This window comes from Phaenicophaeus curvirostris, chromosome 3, assembly GCF_032191515.1.
Source record: "Phaenicophaeus curvirostris isolate KB17595 chromosome 3, BPBGC_Pcur_1.0, whole genome shotgun sequence".
In the NCBI taxonomy this organism is placed as follows: domain Eukaryota; kingdom Metazoa; phylum Chordata; class Aves; order Cuculiformes; family Cuculidae; genus Phaenicophaeus; species Phaenicophaeus curvirostris.
In genome coordinates, this window is record NC_091394.1 from 35131175 (window position 1) to 35151244 (window position 20070).

Consider the following 20070-nt stretch of genomic DNA (forward strand, 5'->3'; position numbering starts at 1 on the left):
TAAAGCTGACAGTAATCACATCCCATGACAGGTGGATCCAGTTCTGGAGATTAACTACAAATCCATTACTCTAATCAAAGACCAGCAGTTATTTAAAAGCATGACTGCTCATTTGCAAGCAAGAAGTTAATAACATAGATAAGAAATATTTCACACTTTTAAATATACTGCCTCAAATAATTATTTTTTCTCTTTTTTTAAAAAAAAAACCCAACACTTCAAGGGTCTAGTAAGTTTTTCACTTATTTGTATCGAGCACTCAGGACAAAGCACATGAAAAAGCAGAAACTCCAATTAGCTGGAAATAGTTTCCGTCATTTTGTTCCAAACCATCTTTGCTTTCAAACCAAAATGATCCACACAACCTTTTCCAGGATGTTTCAACACTGACCTGCCTGGGTGCTGCTGCCCAATGCCAGTCACCTTTGGTCTTCCCACCCCTGCTAAACCTCTTCCCAAGATGCAATGAGCAGCAGAACAAGTTTCAGGACAGCAAAGGTTTCAGTGAGACCTGCTGCTGGGCTTTCAAGTCTCCAACCTTGGGCCATGTCCAGAGCGAACACAGACTACCTATCAATACCTCCACACTGCTGCAAGATCCAATAAATGCATGTTCTCATCCCAATTTTAGTTTCACAGGGCAACATTCACTTATCATGGAATTATAGAATGGTTCTGGTTAGAAGAGACCTTAAATATCATCCAGTTCCAACCCCTCTGCCATGGGCAGTGACACCTCCCACCAGCCCAGGCTGCCCAAGGCCCCGTCCAACCTGGTCTTCAAACAGCTCCAGGGATAGGGCACCAACAGCTTACCTGGGCAACCCATTCTAGAGCCTCACAGTAAACAACTTCTTCCCAACATCTAATCTAAATTTCCGCTCTTTCAGCTTAAAACCGTTACCCCTTCTCCTATCACTGCATCCCCTGATAAAGTGCCAAGTTCTCTCCCAGGTGTGCATGGTTACATTCTTTAATATATGTTCATGGTGGCAAAAGCAGCACAAGTCTCCTCTCACTTATTCCATCTGTGAAACTCAGGACCACCTGTCCTGGAATTTTCACCCTGATTCTAATAACGATTCTCCTCCTTGCATTAACGCTGACCATGCCAGGCTGCCAAGGCCCAAACCTGCCTCACTGGAGCCAAAGGAGGCAGGATCCCCACCTCTATACGCTCAGATCCAAACACAACTCTTGCTCCCAAGCCCAGTACTGAAGAGCAAGTGAGCTCCTTTTATGTGTAAGGAAGCACCCTGAGGGACCCATCCCAGGATCAAAGCAGCTTTGGGGCTGACAGAGAGCATATCGCTCAGAGACAGATGATGCTGGTTCATGAAAACCTTGGCATGAGCCAGCAATGTGCACTCAAAACCCAAGAAGGCCAACCATATCCTGAGCTGCATCAAAAGAAGCTTGGCCAGCAGGCTGAGAGAAGTGACTCTGACTCTCTGTTCCTCTCTTCTGAGACCTCATCTGGAGTATTGTGTCCAGTTCTGGGATGCTCAACATAAGAAGGACATGGGGCTGTTGGAATGAGTCCAGAGGAGGGCTACAAAGATGATCAGAGGGCTGCTTGTCCTAGCAGCTCAGGAGAAAGCCATCCCCGTGTTCCGGAAAAAAAGCCAGCAGGGGAGAAAGCCAGCTTGGTTGAATAGAGAGATCTTGAGTGATATCAAGAAGAAGAGAAATGTTTATGGCCTCTGGAAGAAGGGACAGGCCTCTTGGGTGGACTACAGGAGGGAAGTGAGATTGTGTAGGGAAAAAATCAGAAGGGCTAAGGCTCAGCTAGAAATTGGATTGGCCAAGTCAGTGAAAGATAACAAAAAATCTTTCTACAAATATATAAATAATAAAAGGCGGACTAGGGAGACCATACAGTCCCTATTGGACACAGAAGGAACAACAGTAACAGGGGATAAGGAAAAGGCCGAGGTACTTAATGCCTTCTTTGCCTCAGTCTTTAGTCGTAAGGAGGGTCGTTCCGTCTGTGTACTAACCCAGGAACTAGAGGAGCATAATGAGGCTCCCATGATCCAAGAGGAGGTGGTCAGAGCCTTGCTAGCCCGACTGGACAGCTACAAGTCTATGGGGCCGGATGGGATTCACCCTAGGGTACTGAAGGAGCTGGCGGATGTGCTGGCCAAACCCCTTTCCATCATCTTCCAACAGTCCTGGAAGACTGGGGAAGTCCCACTGGACTGGAGGCTGGCTGATGTTGTGCCCATCTACAAAAAGGGCCGCAGGGAGGACCCAGGAAACTACAGGCCTGTCAGTCTGACCTCAGTGCCAGGGAAAGTCATGGAGCAGGTGATCTTGAGTGCTATCATGAAGCACATGCAAGAGAACCAGGTGATCAGGCCCAGTCAACATGGGTTCACAAAAGGCAGGTCTTGCCAGACTAACCTGATCGCCTTCTATGAAAAAGTGACTCGGCTGCTGGATGAGGGAAAGGCTGTGGATGTGGTCTTCCTGGACTTCAGCAAAGCCTTTGACACAGTTTCTCACAGTGTTCTGCTTGAGAAACTGTCAGCCTCTGGCCTGGACAGGCGCACACTCTCCTGGGTGGAAAACTGGTTGGATGGCCGGGCCCAGAGAGTGGTGGTAAATGGTGTGAAATCCAGCTGGAGGCCAGTGACAAGTGGGGTTCCCCAGGGCTCGGTGCTGGGTCCAGTCCTGTTCAATGTCTTCATCAATGACCTGGATGAAGGCATCGAGTGCACCCTTAGCAAGTTTGTGGACGACACTAAGCTGGGTGGAAGTGTCGATCTGCTGGAGGGTCGGGAGGCTCTGCAAAGGGATCTGAACAGGCTGGACCGCTGGGCAGAGTCCAATGGCATAAGGTTTAACAAGGCCAAATGCCGGGTCCTGCACTTGGGGCACAACAACCCTATGCAGTGCTACAGACTAGGAGAAGTCTGTCTAGAAAGCTGCCTGGAGGAGAGGTGTGTTGGTTGACAGCCGACTGAACATGAGCCAGCAGTGTGCCCAGGTGGCCAAGAAGGCCAATGGCATCTTGGCTTGTATCAGAAACGGCGTGACCAGCAGGTCCAGGGAGGTTATCCTCCCTCTGTACTCGGCACTGGTGAGACCGCTCCTCGAATCCTGTGTTCAGTTCTGGGCCCCTCACCATAAGAAGGATGTTGAGGCTCTGGAGCGAGTCCAGAGAAGAGCAACAAAGCTGGTGAAAGGGCTGGAGAACAGGCCTTATGAGGAGCGGCTGAGAGAGCTGGGGTTGTTTAGCCTGGAGAAGAGGAGGCTGAGGGGAGACCTCATTGCTCTCTACAACTACCTGAAAGGACGTTGTAGAGAAGAGGGTGCTGGCCTCTTCTCCCAAGTGACAGGGGACAGGACAAGAGGGAATGGCCTCAAGCTCTGCCAGGGGAGGTTCAGGCTAGACATTAGGAAAAAATTCTTTACAGAAAGGGTCATTGGGCACTGGAACAGGCTGCCCATGGAGGTGGTTGAGTCACCTTCCCTGGAGGTGTTTAAGGCACGGGTGGATGAGGTGCTGAGGGATATGGTTTAGTGTTTGATGGGAACGGTTGGACTCGATGATCCGGTGGGTCTCTTCCAACCTGGTTGTTCTGTGATTCTGTGATTCTGTGGAGCACCTTCCCTATGAGAACAGGCTGAGAGAGTTGGGGTTGTTCAGCCTGGAGAAGGCTCAGAGGAGATCTTATAGCGACCTTCCAGTACCTGAAAGAGCTACAAGAAAGCTGGGGAGGGGCTGTTTGCAAAGGCTTGTAGTGATAGGACTAGAGGCGATGGGTATAAACTGGAGAGGGGTAGATTCAGACTAGACATAAGGAGGAAGTTCTTCACCAAGAGAGTCGTGAGGCACTGGCACAGGTTGCCCAGGGAAGCTGTGGCTGCCCCATCCCTGGGGGTGTTCAAGGCCAGGTTGGATGGGGCCTTGGGCAGCCTGGTCTAGTGGGACATGTCCCTGCCCATGGCAGGAGGGGGGTTGGAACGTGATGATCCTTAAGGTCCCTTCCAGCCCAAACCATCCTATGTGTCGCTGATTCCGCGAGCCCCAGCAGCAACTCCATCCCGACGGGAGCGCCCCTTCCCCGCACGGCCTGGGCACACGAGCGCCGCCGCCCCCCGCCTCCCTCCCCCCCACAACTCACTGCGGCGCCGCAGCCGCCTCCATCCGAGCCCCCGCCCGCCGCTCTGCCTGGTCGCCGGGACGACGCCGCGGGGCCGGGAGGGGCTGACGCTGGGACCGCCCCGCGCGCCCCGTGCTCGCGCGGCGCCGGGGGGGGGGCGTGCCTGGCACGGGGCGGGGCCAGTAAACCATGCCCCTCAGCACCTCATCCACCCGTCCTTTAAACACCTCCAGGGAAGGTGACTCAACCACCTCCCGGGGCAGCCTGTTCCACTGCCCAGTGACCCTTTCCGTGAACATTTTTTTCCTGATGTCCAGCCTGAACCTGCCCTGGCGGAGCTTGAGGCCATTCCCTCTTGTCCTGTCCCCTGTCACCTGGAAGAAGAGCCCAGCTCCCTCCTCTCCACAACCTCCTTTCAGGTAGTTATAGAGAGCAATGAGGTCTCCCCTCAGCCTCCTCTTCTCCAGGCTAAACAACCGCAGCTCTCTCAGCCGTTCCTCATAAGGCCTGTTCTCCAGCCCCTTCACCAGCTTCATTGTTCTTCTCTGGACTCGCTCCAGAGCCTCAACATCCTTCTTGTGGTGAGGGGCCCAGAACTGAACACAGGATTCGAGGAGCGGTCTCACCAGTGCCAAGTACAGAGAGAGAATAACCTCCCTGGACCTGCTGGTCACACTGTTTCTGATACAAGCCAAGATGCCATTGGCCTTCTTGGCCACCTGGGCACACTGCTGGCTCATGTTCAGTCGGCTGTCAACCAACACCCCCAGGTGTCAACCAACAACCCCTTCTCCAGGCAGCTTTCCAGCCACTCTTCTCCGAGCCTGTAACGCTGCATGGGGTTGTTGTGTCCCAAATGCACTTGGCCTTGTTAAACCTCATGCCGCTGGACTCAGCCCAGCGGTCCAGCCTGTTCAGATCCCTTTGCAGAGCCTCCCAACCCTCAAGAAGATCAACTCTTCCTCCCAGCTTGGTGTCATCCACGAACTTACTAAGGGTACATTCAGTCCCTTCATCCAGGTCATTGATGAAGACATTGAACAGGACTGGACCCAGCAGTGAGTCCTGGGAGATGCCACTTGTTACCAGCCTTCAACTAGATTTAACTCCATTTTTACCACAACTTTTTGGGCCTGGCTATCCCACCATTTTTTTACCCAGCAGAGGGTATGCCTGTCCAGGCAGAATACTGTCAGTAATGGTGTCAAAGGCTTTTCTGAAGTCCAAGTACATTATAGCAATAGCCTTTCCTTCATCCATTAAGTGAGTCACCTTGTCATAGAAGATCAGGTTAGTTTGCATGCACAAGTGTGCATGCATAGGTTCAGGGGTGTTTGTGTCTACAGGGTGGGTGTGCATGGGCACTGGGATTTCTGCATGCATACACATACATGCATGGGTGCAGGCATGTTTGAGTGCGCATGGGTGGGTGTTCATGGGCACAGGGGTTTTTGCACAGGGGTGCATTGGTGCAGGGGTATGCATGGGCACAGGGGTGGGCGTGCATGGGCACAGGGGTGTTTGCATGCACAGGTGCGCATGCATTGGTACAGGGCCCTGCGTGGGCATAGGGGTGTTTGCAGGCACACGTGCGCATGCATGGGTGCAGGGGTGGGTGTGCATGCCCACAGAGATGTTTGCATGCACAGATGTGCATGTCTGGGGTGCAGGGGCGTGTGTGGGTACAGGTCTGTGTGCTCAGTTGTGCATGGCACAGAGGTGGGTGTGCATGGACATAGGGGTGTTCGTATGCATGGGTGCACGGGCATGCGTGGGCAACAGGAGTTGGCATGCACATGGATGCAGGGGTGGGCATGTGCACGCAAGTGTGGATGCAGGAGTGTGTGTGGACAGGTGTGTTTGTGTGCACACACGTGTGCCTGTGTGGGTGGAGAGGTGTGCATGTGCACACCTGTGGACACCTAGATGACACAAACATGTCTTGGGGTGTAGGTGTTGTTCGGGAGGATTTGCAGAGCAGAGCAGAAGAGAAGATAGCAGGCCATAAGCAAATACTGGCATGGGAAACGGTGAGAAGCTAAAACGTTGTGAGAAAGTGCTATAAAACAGGCTCTGTCTGGCAACCAGAGCCGTGTCACACGTTTCCTGAAGGTGGCACCATGTTACACGAGATCGTCTTAGAGAGTGCCTTTACTATCATCGTGAATGGTAATGGTAATTAGATGTTAAATAAAGTCACCAGCTAAGCCACCATGTACTTAGGATTTTTACAGAAAATTCTGTCTGCTACATTCATGGCTTCAATGAAGTCTTAAGGTTTTTTTTCTGTCACGTTTTTCTTTTATTGTTTATTCTAAGCTATTTATTAAAATGCACATTGCCAATATTGATGCAGGAGGAAACTTTACTATATGCATTCTAAAATATATATTTCTGTTATAAAAAGAATAATGAAGTTTCTTCTTCGTCCTTTGTGACCCACATTTCTCCACTGTGTACAGAAGACATGGTTAATAAAAACTGCATATTTAGTGTCTGAGTCAGGGAGTAGTTTTGCCAGTGAGATGTCATTTTAAGCTGAATTCTCAACATTAGTTTGAACTTCCTATTTTGTAATGATTTTGAGAAAGAAGGGTAAGAAAAGGGGGAGAGCTTCTCAACACAGTAGGTGATGGTGGCACCATGCAGGGAAAGGCAGAAAATAGTTGTAGAAATTCAGATTTATATCTGCTTCACCAAGTTGGCCACTCAGGCTTGCTAAGCGAAAACGGGAAGATGTCTTAATTATATCCCCCCCCTCCTCTCACCCCATTCCTCATTACCTGTTGTGGTAACTTTGTGATGGTTTAAGCGCTGTTGAGAGATTAATTGCTTCTTCCTCAAGTCAACTGTGTGGAACGTGGAGCTATGGGAATCGGTTTTCTGGAATCTGAAGGATTTGGCCACTCACACACAGTGTGTTGAAATAAAAGTACAGGAAAACAACACATTACTTTCTGAAACAGAATACACCCATTTCCGTTATTGAAATAAAACATCAGAGATGCCTGGTGGGTGAAGTGAAGTTCAAAGGCAAGACTTGAATGTGAGATGGTACCTTCACCCATTTGGACAGAATTCAGGCAAAGATTCAACAGGAGCTGACCATACGTAGTGAAGCATTTAACCATGGGTTCACCTGAAAGGGTGTGTTTCAACACCATTACAGGTATACAATAGGTGTGTTTAAGTACTTCTCTGCCATCAGTGACAACAGTGCAGCAGTTGCCCTGTGATGTTCCTTCCCTGTGCTCATGTCTTTTCTGTCTCTTCGGTTTACCATTGTCCCACAGCTGCCCTTCCTTCCCAGTGATGGGCTGCCTCCTCATCCTGTGGTGCTGCCACCCATTTTCCACAGATATCCTTTCAGCTGTCTTCTCCTGAAGGGGTGTGGGGCTAATGTCAGGCTCCCTGGAATCTTGCTGTGTTTGTGTGCCTGATTGTGATGTGGCCTTTAAGACTGGTTCGTGAAACAAATTCATTTAATAAAGAGATTAGACTGTGGAAGGAAAGGAAGTTACAGCTGCTTTAGTGCTTTTATCTGGAAAGTCCCTGGAACAATGTTCTTGGTTGCTTCTGGGGCATTTCAAGTCTGATTACAGTCACTTATAAGAGATCTGGTACAAGCAAGGGGTCTGGTGTTTCAATAGTTTCAATACTGCTGGTCAACAGCTGGCGGGACATGAACATGAGCCAGCAGTGTGCCCAGGTGGCCAGGAAGACCAACAGCATCCTGGCTTGTGTCAGAAATGATGTGGCTATTGGGAACAGGGAAGTGATTGTGTCCCTATACTTGGTGCTGGTGGGGCTGCACCTTGAATATTGCATTCAGTTTTGGGCCTCTCAGTACAGGAAAGACAAGAGCATGTCCAGGGGAGGGCAATGAAGCTGGTGAAGAGTCTGGAGCACAAGTTTTATGAGGAGCAGCTGAGGGAACTGGGGCTATTTAGACTGGAGAAAAGGAGGCTGAGGGGAGGTCTTGCTCTCTACAACTACCTGAAAGAAGGTTGTAGTGAGCTGGGTGCTGGTCTCTTCTCCCAAGTGACAAGTGATAGGATGAGAGCAAATCATCTTAAGTTGCACTAGAGGAGGTTTAGATCGTATTTTAGAAAAAAATAATTTACCAAAAGAGTGGTGTAGCATTGGAACAGGCTGCCCAGGGAAGTAGTAGAGTCTCCTTCCTTGGAGGTATTAAAAAAATGTGTAGATGTGGCACTTCGGGACATGGTTTAGTGGGCATGGTAGTGTTGGCTGGTGGTTGGACTGGGTGATCATAGAGGTCTTCTCTAACCTTAATGACTCAATGATTCTATTAGATTTGCAGAGGTGCAGCACTTAAGTCTGAATTCTATTACCAGGACCTTGTGTCTGTCAATTGTTGGTACTTTCTGTAATGCTCCCTGACATTTCACACGCATGAAGACTGAAAGGCTGTAGACAGAACTTGCCAGTGCTTCAGCTAAACTGCAGTATGGTGTGGAATTGCAGGACAAGCACTGCAGCCCAGTCACTTAACACTTCATTTTATCATAAAGACAGGAGAGAAGTGCTATGCTTGCTCTTGCTATGAAACAGGAAACTGAAGGAAAAGCAACAGGCTGGAACAAAGAGGCCTAGGAGCTGCAGTGATGTTTGTGGGCCTTGTGAAAGGACCTCCAAGAACATCCTCATGCACCTGCTTCCCTGCTCATCTTACACAACAAAATGAGTGGACCCACTGTTAATTTTCTGTTGAAAGAACCCTCTTTGGCTGTGGTCTTTAAAGGCCTCAATGCTTTGCTCAAATGCCAGCATAAGTACCCGAAACTGGCTTCTCCCAAATGCCATCACAAGTGCCAGCAGGCATGGTGAAGCTAATAGGAGTTGTGTAAACTTCACTTGGTTTCTGTTTGTTTGAATGAGTTTAATCCAAACGAGCAATGTTTCTGTGTGATACTTATTCACGCCTGTATCACCCTACTAATCCTCATGTTGCATATGGATTCTTGTGAGCTCATGGAGGTGTCATGTTGAAATGCACTTTCTATTTTACACAATCCCAACTGTAGCACTACTTAAATAGTTACAGATTAACCCTTCCTTTGCTTGTGAGTGCCAAGCAGGTATTTACTTTACGCATCTAGAACACCTAAGGCAGTTCTCCAGACACCACCATACACTCATTTCATTACTTCTTAGGCAGTGGGCTTTTAACAGGCCTGGACTAATTTTTCACCCTGTGTGATCAGAGGAACTACTTCAATATTGAAAGTCCCAGTAATTCCCCTTTATTATCTGCATGTGACTTCTATTAATAAGGGTAGGGAAGATTTGAATTTTCCAAAATGTGTAATCCATCTCTTCAGAAGGCTTTCTGCATTTCTAGAAATGCATTGGGCATCCTGCTAAGTGATCTCTCTCAGGACGTGCTATCCACTTTTGTGAAAATGAGAGTAGCTTGGTTGTATTATATAGCTTCCCCTAAAAAGACACAAAGGAAACCCCTAGAAATCCAGGAAAAAAAGAAATCCCAGAAAGCCCTCAGGAAAAAGAAAACAACAAACAGGCTCAGAAATCATACTCTGCTCTGTGACATCATCAGTGTTGATAGAGCAGCTCTGGGTTCCACCTATAGAGCTTGGAGAAAAGCTTGCCTCTGCCTTTAAAGACAGTAGTCTGTACCCCAAACAAGGATATCAACTACTTTAGGATCAGTAGGTGCAATACAGTCAAGTTTCCTCATGCCCTGTATATGCCATGTAGTGTACTTGAAAAGGCAAAAGGTAACCTGCTTTCAGAAGAAGAGCAGGCACTAAACCATGTCTCTGGACAGAACTGGGTGGACAGACATGGCTACAGCACGGACTGGCATGGCAGGCTTTTTCCTCCTGGCAGGACCACAAATGATGCCCGTGTATAGGTGCACCTGTCAGATACATGATGTACAGCTACATGCAGCGGGTTGAAAAACATTGTCAAGCAACCTCTTATGTCTGGGAAGCATCCGTTTCACACTTGGGCTTTTAAACTTTGCCATTAAAAGACTGCTATTTCGTACAAAGAGCAGCCTCAGCGTGGGAACAGATGGTACTTTACCTCAGTAGGGCCCTTGTAGTCCATATGAAGCCAGAGCCACAGGTGGCCAAGGTTTGAAAGCATCTTTTCGACCATCCTCTGTAGCTTTGCTATAACAACTGGAATTTGTTAGATGAAGACACCTGCCACAGTACAGGATGCAGGCTGGTGAGGGGCTGCTCTCATGTGCTTGAGGCAGGACCACAAACCGTGCTTGAAGGGGGTAATTAATGGAAAAGAAGCTGCTTACTCAGGGACCCAAGGTAGCGCATCTTTCTTCAGGATGCTGGTAGCTAGAGAAACATGCTTTTAAAGTCGATCCTGCAGCTATATAAACCAGCAAGGAAGCTTTTCATTTCAGCCTTTTTGTTACAGAAGCGTGTATTGCCTTTACATTTATATATTTTGGAAAGAAAACTACATACAGCACTAGACTTTATCCATTTGATCTTTTATTAAAAAAAGGTAACATACAGATATCTTGTCCCAGATACTTGTGTATGAAAGGAAGCAAGGTAAAGAGAGACTGCAATAGCCTCTAGAGTGGTTTTATTTGTTCTAGTGCTACAGATGATGTGGCGAGGTAATTGCTACCATAGCTTTTTACCATGCTTGAACAGCTGTGATGTTTATTAGAAATAAGTCCACACCCAAAAAGTAGCATCTTAACAAAACTGGCTGCATTTTCTTAACTGATATACAAAGTTCTGCTTAAAAGGCTATGTTTAAGAGCATTGCATAATGATTTAATGGCAGCTACAATGACAACTTTAATACCAGTAATATTAACAGCCCAAACTTCCCAAAGCTTGTCTTAATGTTTTAATACTCGAAGCCCGAGTTGTGGTTATCTAACTCCTCTAAAATTAATATAAAATGGAGCAATTTACAACTTTAAAATTTTCTTTGGCTTTCACATCTGCTGTGAATCCAGAATTTTCAGTCTTTTTGTTTGGCTTTATTCCCTTCCAATACATTTCTTTTTCTTTTACACTTTGGAGGCTGGAAATCTTAATTTTTATTCTACATGCCAAACGCAATAACATGATCTGGAGTACAGATAAGAAGTCTCAATTCTGTAAACAGTCATAGTGTTACAAATTCCTAAACTCTAAAACTTTGCATCAGTCTTTCTGGGTGATGTCTTGGGTTTTGTCTTTTTTTTTTAAAAAAAATTATTTATTTATTTTTAGGTTAGTAGATGGGCCAATTACCAAACTGATGTTGCTCACCTAAATCAGTTTTTGTCTGTAATTAAAAACACCTGATAGCAGAATTGCCAAGTGAGGTATATAGCAAATAACCCTAAAAGACATGGTGAGCTTGCTGCAAATTAATTGATTTAGTCTTTTTTTTGTAAATTCCAGCTTCTCGTGGCTTGAATTTTTAAAATGCTGAACAATCCACTACTGAAACATGATGCTATTAGCGAAGGTCCTGTAGGCTCAGTTTCACTTATCACATTGTGCACATTGTTTTCATAAAAATACAAAAAGAAAAAAATATTCTACACTGGAAAGGAAGATTTTTTTAAAATCTGGTATTTATACACCATGCTTTGCAAGTAAGATTTGTTTAGCAGTCTGATGATAGCATTACAAAGTTTTGTGTGTTGAAGCCAACTAGCCAGCTGCCCATGTTAGTTTACATGGTGCTTTGGTTTTAACCTTGATTTCTTGTTTATTGAAAGGGTATAGTAGAATGCCATTACTCAAAACGTACCAAAAATCAAGCCCCAGATTTTTAAAAAATACTCAAGTGTCCTAAAAGTTAAAGATGCTTGTTACTTAATAATGAGGATGATAATGAATTCTGTCATGCTTATTCAACACTGACCTGTACTTCTGGGCAGCTAAGATGCTACATTTTTAGACCAGATGGAGTTGTTTTCATAAGCAAAGCAACTTTCTGCAGTAATGTCTGCACAATAGTGGTCTGATGAGCTTGCTGGACCCCTTTAGACAAAAAGAAGTGTCACTGCCAATTATTCTATATATGCAACCCTGACACCCGTGTGATGCTGGGTATGCTTGGTGGGGGTCACCTGAGCCTTCCTGCCTCCAGGTCAAGTGTTGCAGGGGATTGGTTTCCCCGTGGTGGTGGTGCTGCTGTGCCTGGACTTTCCCTTTTGCACAGACAGGCTGGACAGCCTGTACTCTTGATGCAGGGGATCAAAGAGCAGCATGAAGTTAGCGTGTAGGTTTTTCAATTCCAATTTTGGCAAAATCTAGCTGGTCTTTCCATTCATTACATGGATCACGGCAGGTGAATGGTCCCTTCAGGTGAATTATTCTGCAAAGTACCTTTAAAATTTCTTTTATTTCCTTAATTTTCTGTAATTTCTTTCAGTTAATGATAATCAATACCCACCTTCCTCCATCTTTTTTTCGCATTACTTGGCAAGCATTTTCCTTTTTACAGGTGGAGTGTTTTCTCTCAAAGCTGGATGCATCTGGCAGGAGTTTTGACTATAAGCACATCACACCCTTCATCAGAGGAGGCTGTTGACTTCCAGAGGTGCTGTGCCTCCATGTTGCCTTCTCCCAGGCATGTCTAGGGCTCAGATCCTTTTGCCATTTTAGACATTAGGTAGGATTGATTTGAAAATTTCCATGGAATATGCTTCATTCAGCACAAACCCAGAAAGGCACTTCTGGGGAATAAGCTATTGTGGCATACTGCTTCCTCACCTCTCCTCAAATCACAAACAACTGGGCTTAGCACACACATGGTCAGCACAAAAATGTATTTTCCTTTTTATGTGTATGTACCATTTATGCAACTTCTAGTCAATACTCAACACTATCAAACCTTAGAGTCTCGCCTTCGTGCTCAGCATAGCTGTTCGCCAGCGGTGGCCCATACCGATAGGTCTCCACGCTTTCAGTTGGTTCAGACTTTGTGGGGACTGTGTCATGCTGGTAGAGCAATGCTGACTTCATCATCCCAAAATCCTCCTGAATCTTCATCCCAGAATAGATAGCACCTGTGACATTTTCTGCCATGTGTGTGTAGCTCTGAAGATTTTTCATACTGCAGAGGTTGTCACTGTATTTCAGTGTGGATGGCTTGTAGGCCTGGTAGGACACCTTGGTGGTGGTTGTGATGACTGTTTGCAGTGGTGGGGCTATTGGAGAGGGGCTGGGACCATACCTGCAGGGGTAGTCTCCACCACAGTAAGGGTGGGTAGCGCTTGTTTGCATCTGTCCATAGTCACTCTGGTCTCCGCTGCCAGTTTTCCCCCAAGCTGGTTTCAGTCCATAAGGTCTGCCAGGGTTGTCAAAACTCATATCATGGGAAGTCACAGCATTGTAGTGAGATCCATTTAAACCAAGGGGGTCGGCATCAATGGCAGGACTTGTAAGATCTTTATAAAATGCTGGGTAAGGGCTGGTGCTTATAAAAGTAGGAACTCCAAACTCATAGCTGCATGGCCTGGGCATGTAGATCCTTGGATTGGGACACTTTGGATATGGAGATAACTGATCCTCTTGGAAGTTGGCTGAATCATAAGATGCTTTGTAGAGGTCAGCATTTTGCAGTGGAGGGTAAGACTGGGCTGGAATTGAAAAATTGGTGTCCGTGATGATACCAACCCTTTCTGGGCTGTCCATGCAGGGCAGATTCTGTAGGCTATTGGTGTAACCACTGCTGTCATGGTACCTTCCTGCCTGACAAGGACAAGTAGATCTTTGAGATTCGGAAACTGATACTGTCCATACAAATTGTGCCTCAACACTCGTGACATTGCTCATTTCAGCCTCAAATGAAGAGATGCAATGTGGTGTAAAACTTTGTTTTGCCCTGGGATCCCTAGTATGTGCTTATAAAACCTTCTTAATTGACTAAAAAAGATTCTTGACTTACCTCTGAGCTTAGAGGTCTCTTTTTCTGGGAATGGTGAGAAAAGGACATTTGCTTCTTAATTGCACTTCGCCTTGCCTCTGCCTCCAGTTTGCTTTCTGGCCTGGGGTGGTCATGGACTCCTTTAGCCTAAATTAGGTTTTACAATCAATTAGATGTGAACTAGAAGGGGACAAGAGAACAGAAAATCCAATAGTAGAGTGAGAGGTAGCCACAGCATGATCTGTGTTTTGAGACAAGAGAAAGGGGAGGAGAAATTAAACAACGAGAAGGTGTTAAATTTAAAAATAAATAAAATAAATAATGATTTACAGGTGGCTAGAAGAAAAAGAAGTGAGGGAGAAGTCGGTAAGGACTACAGAGTTGCAAGGCTGGATGATGAAGGAGCAAAGATGTTACCTATGTTTGTGACATTCAGGAGTAGCTGATTAGAACCAAGGAAAAAAAGTATTAGTTCATTGATTTTCCGCAGTCCAGGATCTCAGTTCTGCTTTATAAAGCCATCACAAAACCAGTGTAAATAGGTTTTAAAGATGTTTCACACTACCAGGTGACAAATATTCTCTACTCTAAAAATAATAAACACTTCCTTGAAAAAAAAATGTATTCCCTGTAAAGGCATCCAAAGATACTCTGCTATTGAAACATCTGTGGATATGCAGATCTATGTATCCAAAGCTATATTGATATATGGTAAAACAATAAATTCTACGTGTCCTTAGACATTACATTTCTCTAAATGTGACCCCCATTTAGTCCCTAATACAACGTGTGGATCCTAAAATTACTTTTGAAATGCTGTCCCTTTTCAAATAGAAAACAGCCTGCACCTTTTCACATAGAAAGTTTTGCATGTTTATAATAGAATTTCTGGATACCACTGCCAGTACTACTGGAATGAGGCCAGTTTCCTTCTATTTACTACCTGGAGAAAGGATTCACTGCAGTGAGGTTCAGGTGAAAAAAGAAATAAATCATCCAGCAGAGACTATAATTTCATAGAAGCTTTTTGTGATTTTTTTGTTCTAATGTTGCAAAATAAGAATGAATAAACATGAAATTTCAAATTTTAGCTCTCTATTTTTTTCTTGCAAGTTCTAAAATGATCTTAAAATTTAGAAGTTAATTTCACATGAAATAGAATTTTCACATTTCAACTTGTGCAATTTAAGTAGAGATTTCCTTTCTCCATTTATTTATTTTAATAGGAAATAAACATTAGGTGCTTGGTGAGATGCAGTTGTCAGACACACCAGGGTGCCAGACAGCGTTTATGTTTGGTTTTGTGTAATCTAAACAGGAGAATTTCAGATATCTATAATTTAATATAGTTAATCCTCAAATAATTCTTTTTAAAAGACAGACAATTGTTATCCTTTTACTTGTTCTTGCCAAGTTTGTACTGTAGAGGAATTCGGTCATGGACCAGAGCTCCATCATGCTCACTATGCTCAGTGTTTTACAAAATAGCCTGAAACAAAACAAAACAAAAAAGGAAAAAAGGAAAGGAGGAAAGAAATCTCTCTCTATGTACATGTAGGTATCTTTTTTTTGTACAAATGTAATTTTTTGTATAGATATAATTATCATATGTGTGTGCATGCATGTGTATGCATGCTTTTTACCTGGAAAAATATTGCTTTGCCTTCAAGCCTCCAGAAGTTAGTGACTGGATAGCCACTGTGTCCTCGGCAAGGAATCAGCTCAAGGGCTGAGTTACAGTTTGGGCAGGCTTTCTCTGTGAAGAGATGAAGAAGCTACTGCAGACACTGGTTAAAAGCAAGAGCGTCCTCTGAAAATAAACAGAGCTCAAGAGCAATATAATCAGCCTTCACTGAAATTCACATTAAAATATGATGTTCAAGGAAACAACATAGACTAGAAAGCAGAACTACATGGCATGGAGTTTAGCTGCATATTTGATGTAAATGCTAATGAGTTAAAGGACTGTAGATCTATTTCCCCTTAAGTACATACAGACAGATGTTGATGAAATTTGGAACTAAATATATTCATCACACTCTTTGCAATTATGTCTTAGTCTACATGCCACATGAGGGTGATTCCAGTTTAGAAATCAAGCCCAGCTGAAAGAAATAGGGTCCCTCTCACTTTGTTGCTTTTGCCGAGCCTTGTCACATATGGCAGGGCGAAGCTGCAGCCTGGCTCCCCCAGGCAGAGTGCAGCTCCTCGCGCACACCACCACGCCTAGACAGGACTTCTTGAGGATCTGGCAGTTGTGGTTGTTGGTGTTGCGCATGGCCCAACCACTGAGGTGTCTCTGCGCATTCTTTTCCTCGCTGGAGTAGATGAACCGCACGTAGCCATCGGGCCATTCCTGGAAGGCATCAAAGTGCTTGGGCTCCTGCAGCAGGGCAAACAGGATTGAGAGAGCAAGACAGCAAGGAGGAGAGCAAGACAATATTAGCAGGATATTGCAACCTGATGGTTTTGACCTGTTACAAAATACATAATGGGGAAAAAGGGTCTTCTCCTGTAACCACCCAAGCAGCAGAAAATATAATTATTGACAGAATAGCTTATTCTGAAATGTTCCATAAAAGGGGAAAAGCAGTCTGAGCTTCCATGTTTCAAAAGAAAGTTGGGATCCTTTCCTCTTTTGCATCATGTTCCATAATAACATGGTTTGTTGTCACAGATGCCTCTTTCCAGCTATCCAGCCATAAAAGGTCAGCCTAGTTACCAGAACATAGTGAGTGGTCTACTATTAATGTGCCCAGACAGGACAGAAGCCACCCTGCACATATTTGCTATTAAGTTCTCCTTGTGGGTTCGTGCATCTACAGGCTGGAAACTAGAAGTTTTAAATAAGGAATATTATCTTAAAGTTCATCTAATGTAAGGTGAATAAGGCTTCTACCAAAAAATAAAAATAAATTGGCATTGCAAATATACTTCCAATATATGTATAGTAGTCTGGAGAAAGAACATTCCAATTTGGGATGTTGCTGGCTTTCTAGAGTTCCTTACCAAAACGTAACAGAACAATTAAAGAATTACAAAGATTTTAAACTCCACATATTTATAGTGCATGGGAAAGTTCCTGCAAAACTCATTTATGAGCAATTCTGAGATCTACCTGAAATCAAGTAAATTGCCAGCATTTACAGTGTTAAGCCATTCTGTAATTGGACGGGCTCTGTAAAATTAAATAAACTCCAAGATAAAAAAAAGTTGTGAATTAACAATGCATTTGAAGCTCACAGCTAGAAAAAAGAGTGGAATGCTCATTGACAATCAAATGTCACATCAACAGACCAAATATTTAGGTAGCTTTAGTTATATTAGCAGAAAATATTCAATCCAAGCTTATTTTTGACATTTCTTTAAATAAGGAAAAGGGGAGAAGAAAACCAGCTGAACAGTAGAGCTGAAGATAGTTTCAGTAGCTCACACACAGCTGGCCAAAGCTATGTATCAAATCCATATTTTAATTACAAGTCATTTTGTAAAGACTACTCACAGCCCATCAAGATCCATCTAATTATATTTGAAAAGGTGCAGGAAAAGTAAACCATCCTTCCTCAGAGGGAAGGTCTTGCCCCTGGCATCCCACCCAGCTGGCCCAGCATCTTCTACCGCACCCTCCAGCAGCCACTCAACCCTGCCCGGTACCTGCGGCAGCTTGGGGTCGTTGATATCCCAGGTGAGCTTCATAGCGGGGGGCGCGGTGGTGGCCCTCGACTCCTGCTTTTTCTACGCGGTAGGGACGTCCCCGGGTGGGAGCAGCTCCCAGCCATCCCCGCAGGCACCACCCCATCCCGGTGGGTTCTGCCCCCTAAGCGGGCTGGAAGTCTGATCCGGCAGCAGCAAGGCAGGGGGTGCCCCTAAATTTTTAATTTCCAGCAAGATTCGGGCTTGAAAAGCCCCTGAAGGGAATCAAAGGGACTGTACAAATAACCTGCTTTTCCTTAAATGCACACCTACACCTGCTGTTGAGATTTAGATACAAATTAAGTGTTGTTAAGCGTGTCCTCTCTTCACGCTGTGCTCTGCATCTTAAGGGTTAAAATACAAAGCTAGAGTCAGTGCTATTTTATTGATCAGTGTATTTTAGTTCATTAGGAAAGTACTAGTAACGTTTCCTGTGAGCTTATTTTGGGAAGAAATAGCCGATGATCTTTGGGATGTGTATATGTATGTGTGTGTACGAGGCTGGGGAGGTGCGAATTTTGCTTTTAGCTCTCTCACCAAGGCTGACAATATTCAAGAAACATTTGGACAATGCTCTCAGCCACACAATGTGAATGTTGGAGTTGTTCTGTGCACAGAACAGGAGTTGGACTAGATAATCCTTGTGGGTCCCTTCCAACTCAGGACTTCCTCTGATTCTGAATAAAGAGAAAGCCCCCTAAAGTATACATTATAAAATAGATAGGGAATCGTGGAACATGTAGTGCTACTATGATCCTTTAAATAATCCGACCCATTTGGAAGTTGTTTTTTTTTTCATTCACTTCCTTCTAAAAATTTAATGAACTTTACCCTTCTACAAAATAAAAAACAGCCCGCACTTAAGAGCACTAGCTGTGCCCTCCCACCTGACAGAAAGCAGCCCTGGTGGGGGTCTTTGAGCTCCTCTTTTGCACTCACCTGCTCGGACAGGGAGTCAAATACCATCACCTGTGTGCAGAGGGGCCCTTCCCAGCCTACTGCACAGGTGCAGCTTTTTACTGTGGGTGAGAAAACTGGCTTTTCTCTCTCCTTCCCTTCCCTTGCTACTAGAGCTAAGGGATACAGTTAGGTTTGGTGAGGAAAGGTGAGTGTTGGGAGTGGTGAGGAACACTGCCAAGTGTCTCCCCTTCACCCCAAGCGTAAGTTTATCCAGCAGAAGTTGGCTGTGTGGCTCTTGCAAGGGTCGTAGGTGAAGCAGCCCGAAGCCTTTTACCCCCAGCATCTTGCTGCTCCTGTGCTATGGTAGAGGTAAACCCTGCTCCTTGCGGTGGGGACCAGCTGTGGGATAGGGATGGGGTGGATCAATGGACATACAGCGTGGTGGCCCTCAGGGGATGGCTGCCAGGCGTTGCTGTGGCTTCTTGGGGTCATGGTTTCCACAAACTTCTGGTTTGGAGTTGTGGCGTAAATTTGAAACTTTCCTCAGTTACCTTTTCCTGGTTTTTCCCTCTTTAGAAATGAGGAAGGAAAAACTGCCCTTTAGGAGAAAGGGGACGAGAAAATGTTTTTTGTCTTCTTGGCAGAATTGCTTTATGCTGTGTTTTTTTTTCCCCCTTTCTTTTTAAAGGAAGAAAAAATTGAAGAACAGATTAAAGAGATGAATGAACACGTGGCAGTCAGAACAGAAGGCTATGTAAATATCTATTAAGTACATCCTTGGCTTTATCACAGAATCACAGAATTTATCTTACAAATAATCATATATATATATATTTGAAGGTGAATATTCTAAATGGAAATAGCATGACCTGGAGTTTTAGTAATTTAAAGTAACATAGGAAGTGCCGCAACATCCTTAGTGTTTTCATTAGTAAGTAGGAAGAAGTGATTGTAATGGTTGTGGACAGGGTAAGAATTGCAAACTAAGTGTACTAAAGGAGTTGCTTTTTTCCTTTTTCAGTATCCGTTTAAGAGTAGTAAGTTTCAAAGGCCCTATCTCTTTCAGAAATTAAGGCTGATGTTTACCTTCAGATGTAACAGCAAAATGAAAGTAGAGAATTGAGTAAAATCAAATAAAAAAAAACCCTACAATTTTTAGAGTAGCACTACCAGTATTTTCTAGTAATCAGTGTCACAATAATTCAAATGCCCTCTTATTTTACTCGCTAGTTGTTTGCTTCTTCTTCCTCTGCAGCTTGAATCGCTTCTTACTGATGCTTTTAAAGGGAAGGGATTTCAGAAAATAAGTGAACTGCTTCAAGAGAGAGAAATAGAGCCTTCCCAGAAATACAGCGAGTCTCTCTTCAACCAGCTAGACAAAGCATTGAGAAAGGTGAGTACCATAAATAATCTTAATCATCTTAATGCCCAGCTCTATGGATATCAGAGTAATGAAGCACAGTGT

The 20070-nt window shown here is 44.8% G+C and overlaps 1 protein-coding gene across 1 annotated transcript; it reads right to left on the minus strand.

Moving 5' to 3' along the window:
* Window positions 1-12790: 12790 nt before the first annotated feature.
* GCM2 (glial cells missing transcription factor 2) lies at window positions 12791-17708 on the minus strand. Its single transcript, XM_069853085.1, has 5 exons — window positions 17667-17708; window positions 16143-16395; window positions 15656-15768; window positions 14034-14159; window positions 12791-13837 (listed from the first exon to the last, which is right to left on the minus strand). The coding sequence occupies exons 1-5, from the start codon at window positions 17706-17708 to the stop codon at window positions 12956-12958; spliced, it is 1416 nt and encodes a 471-aa protein (XP_069709186.1). The 3' UTR covers window positions 12791-12955.
* Window positions 17709-20070: the final 2362 nt, after the last annotated feature.

What these genes read in the sequence shown, in the direction of transcription:
- GCM2 (XM_069853085.1), bottom strand. Translation starts at nt 17,708, where the DNA reads ATGAAGCTCACCTGGGATATCAACGACCCCAAGCTGCCGCAG. An exon ending in GGCTCGGCAAAAGCAACAAA is followed by an intron (nt 15,769 to 16,142) that starts GTGAGAGGGACC and finishes ATCTCTTCACAG; the next exon opens with AGAAAGCCTGCCCAAACTGT. An exon ending in GCAAAGCAATATTTTTCCAG is followed by an intron (nt 14,160 to 15,655) that starts GTAAAAAGCATG and finishes AACCTAATTTAG; the next exon opens with GCTAAAGGAGTCCATGACCA.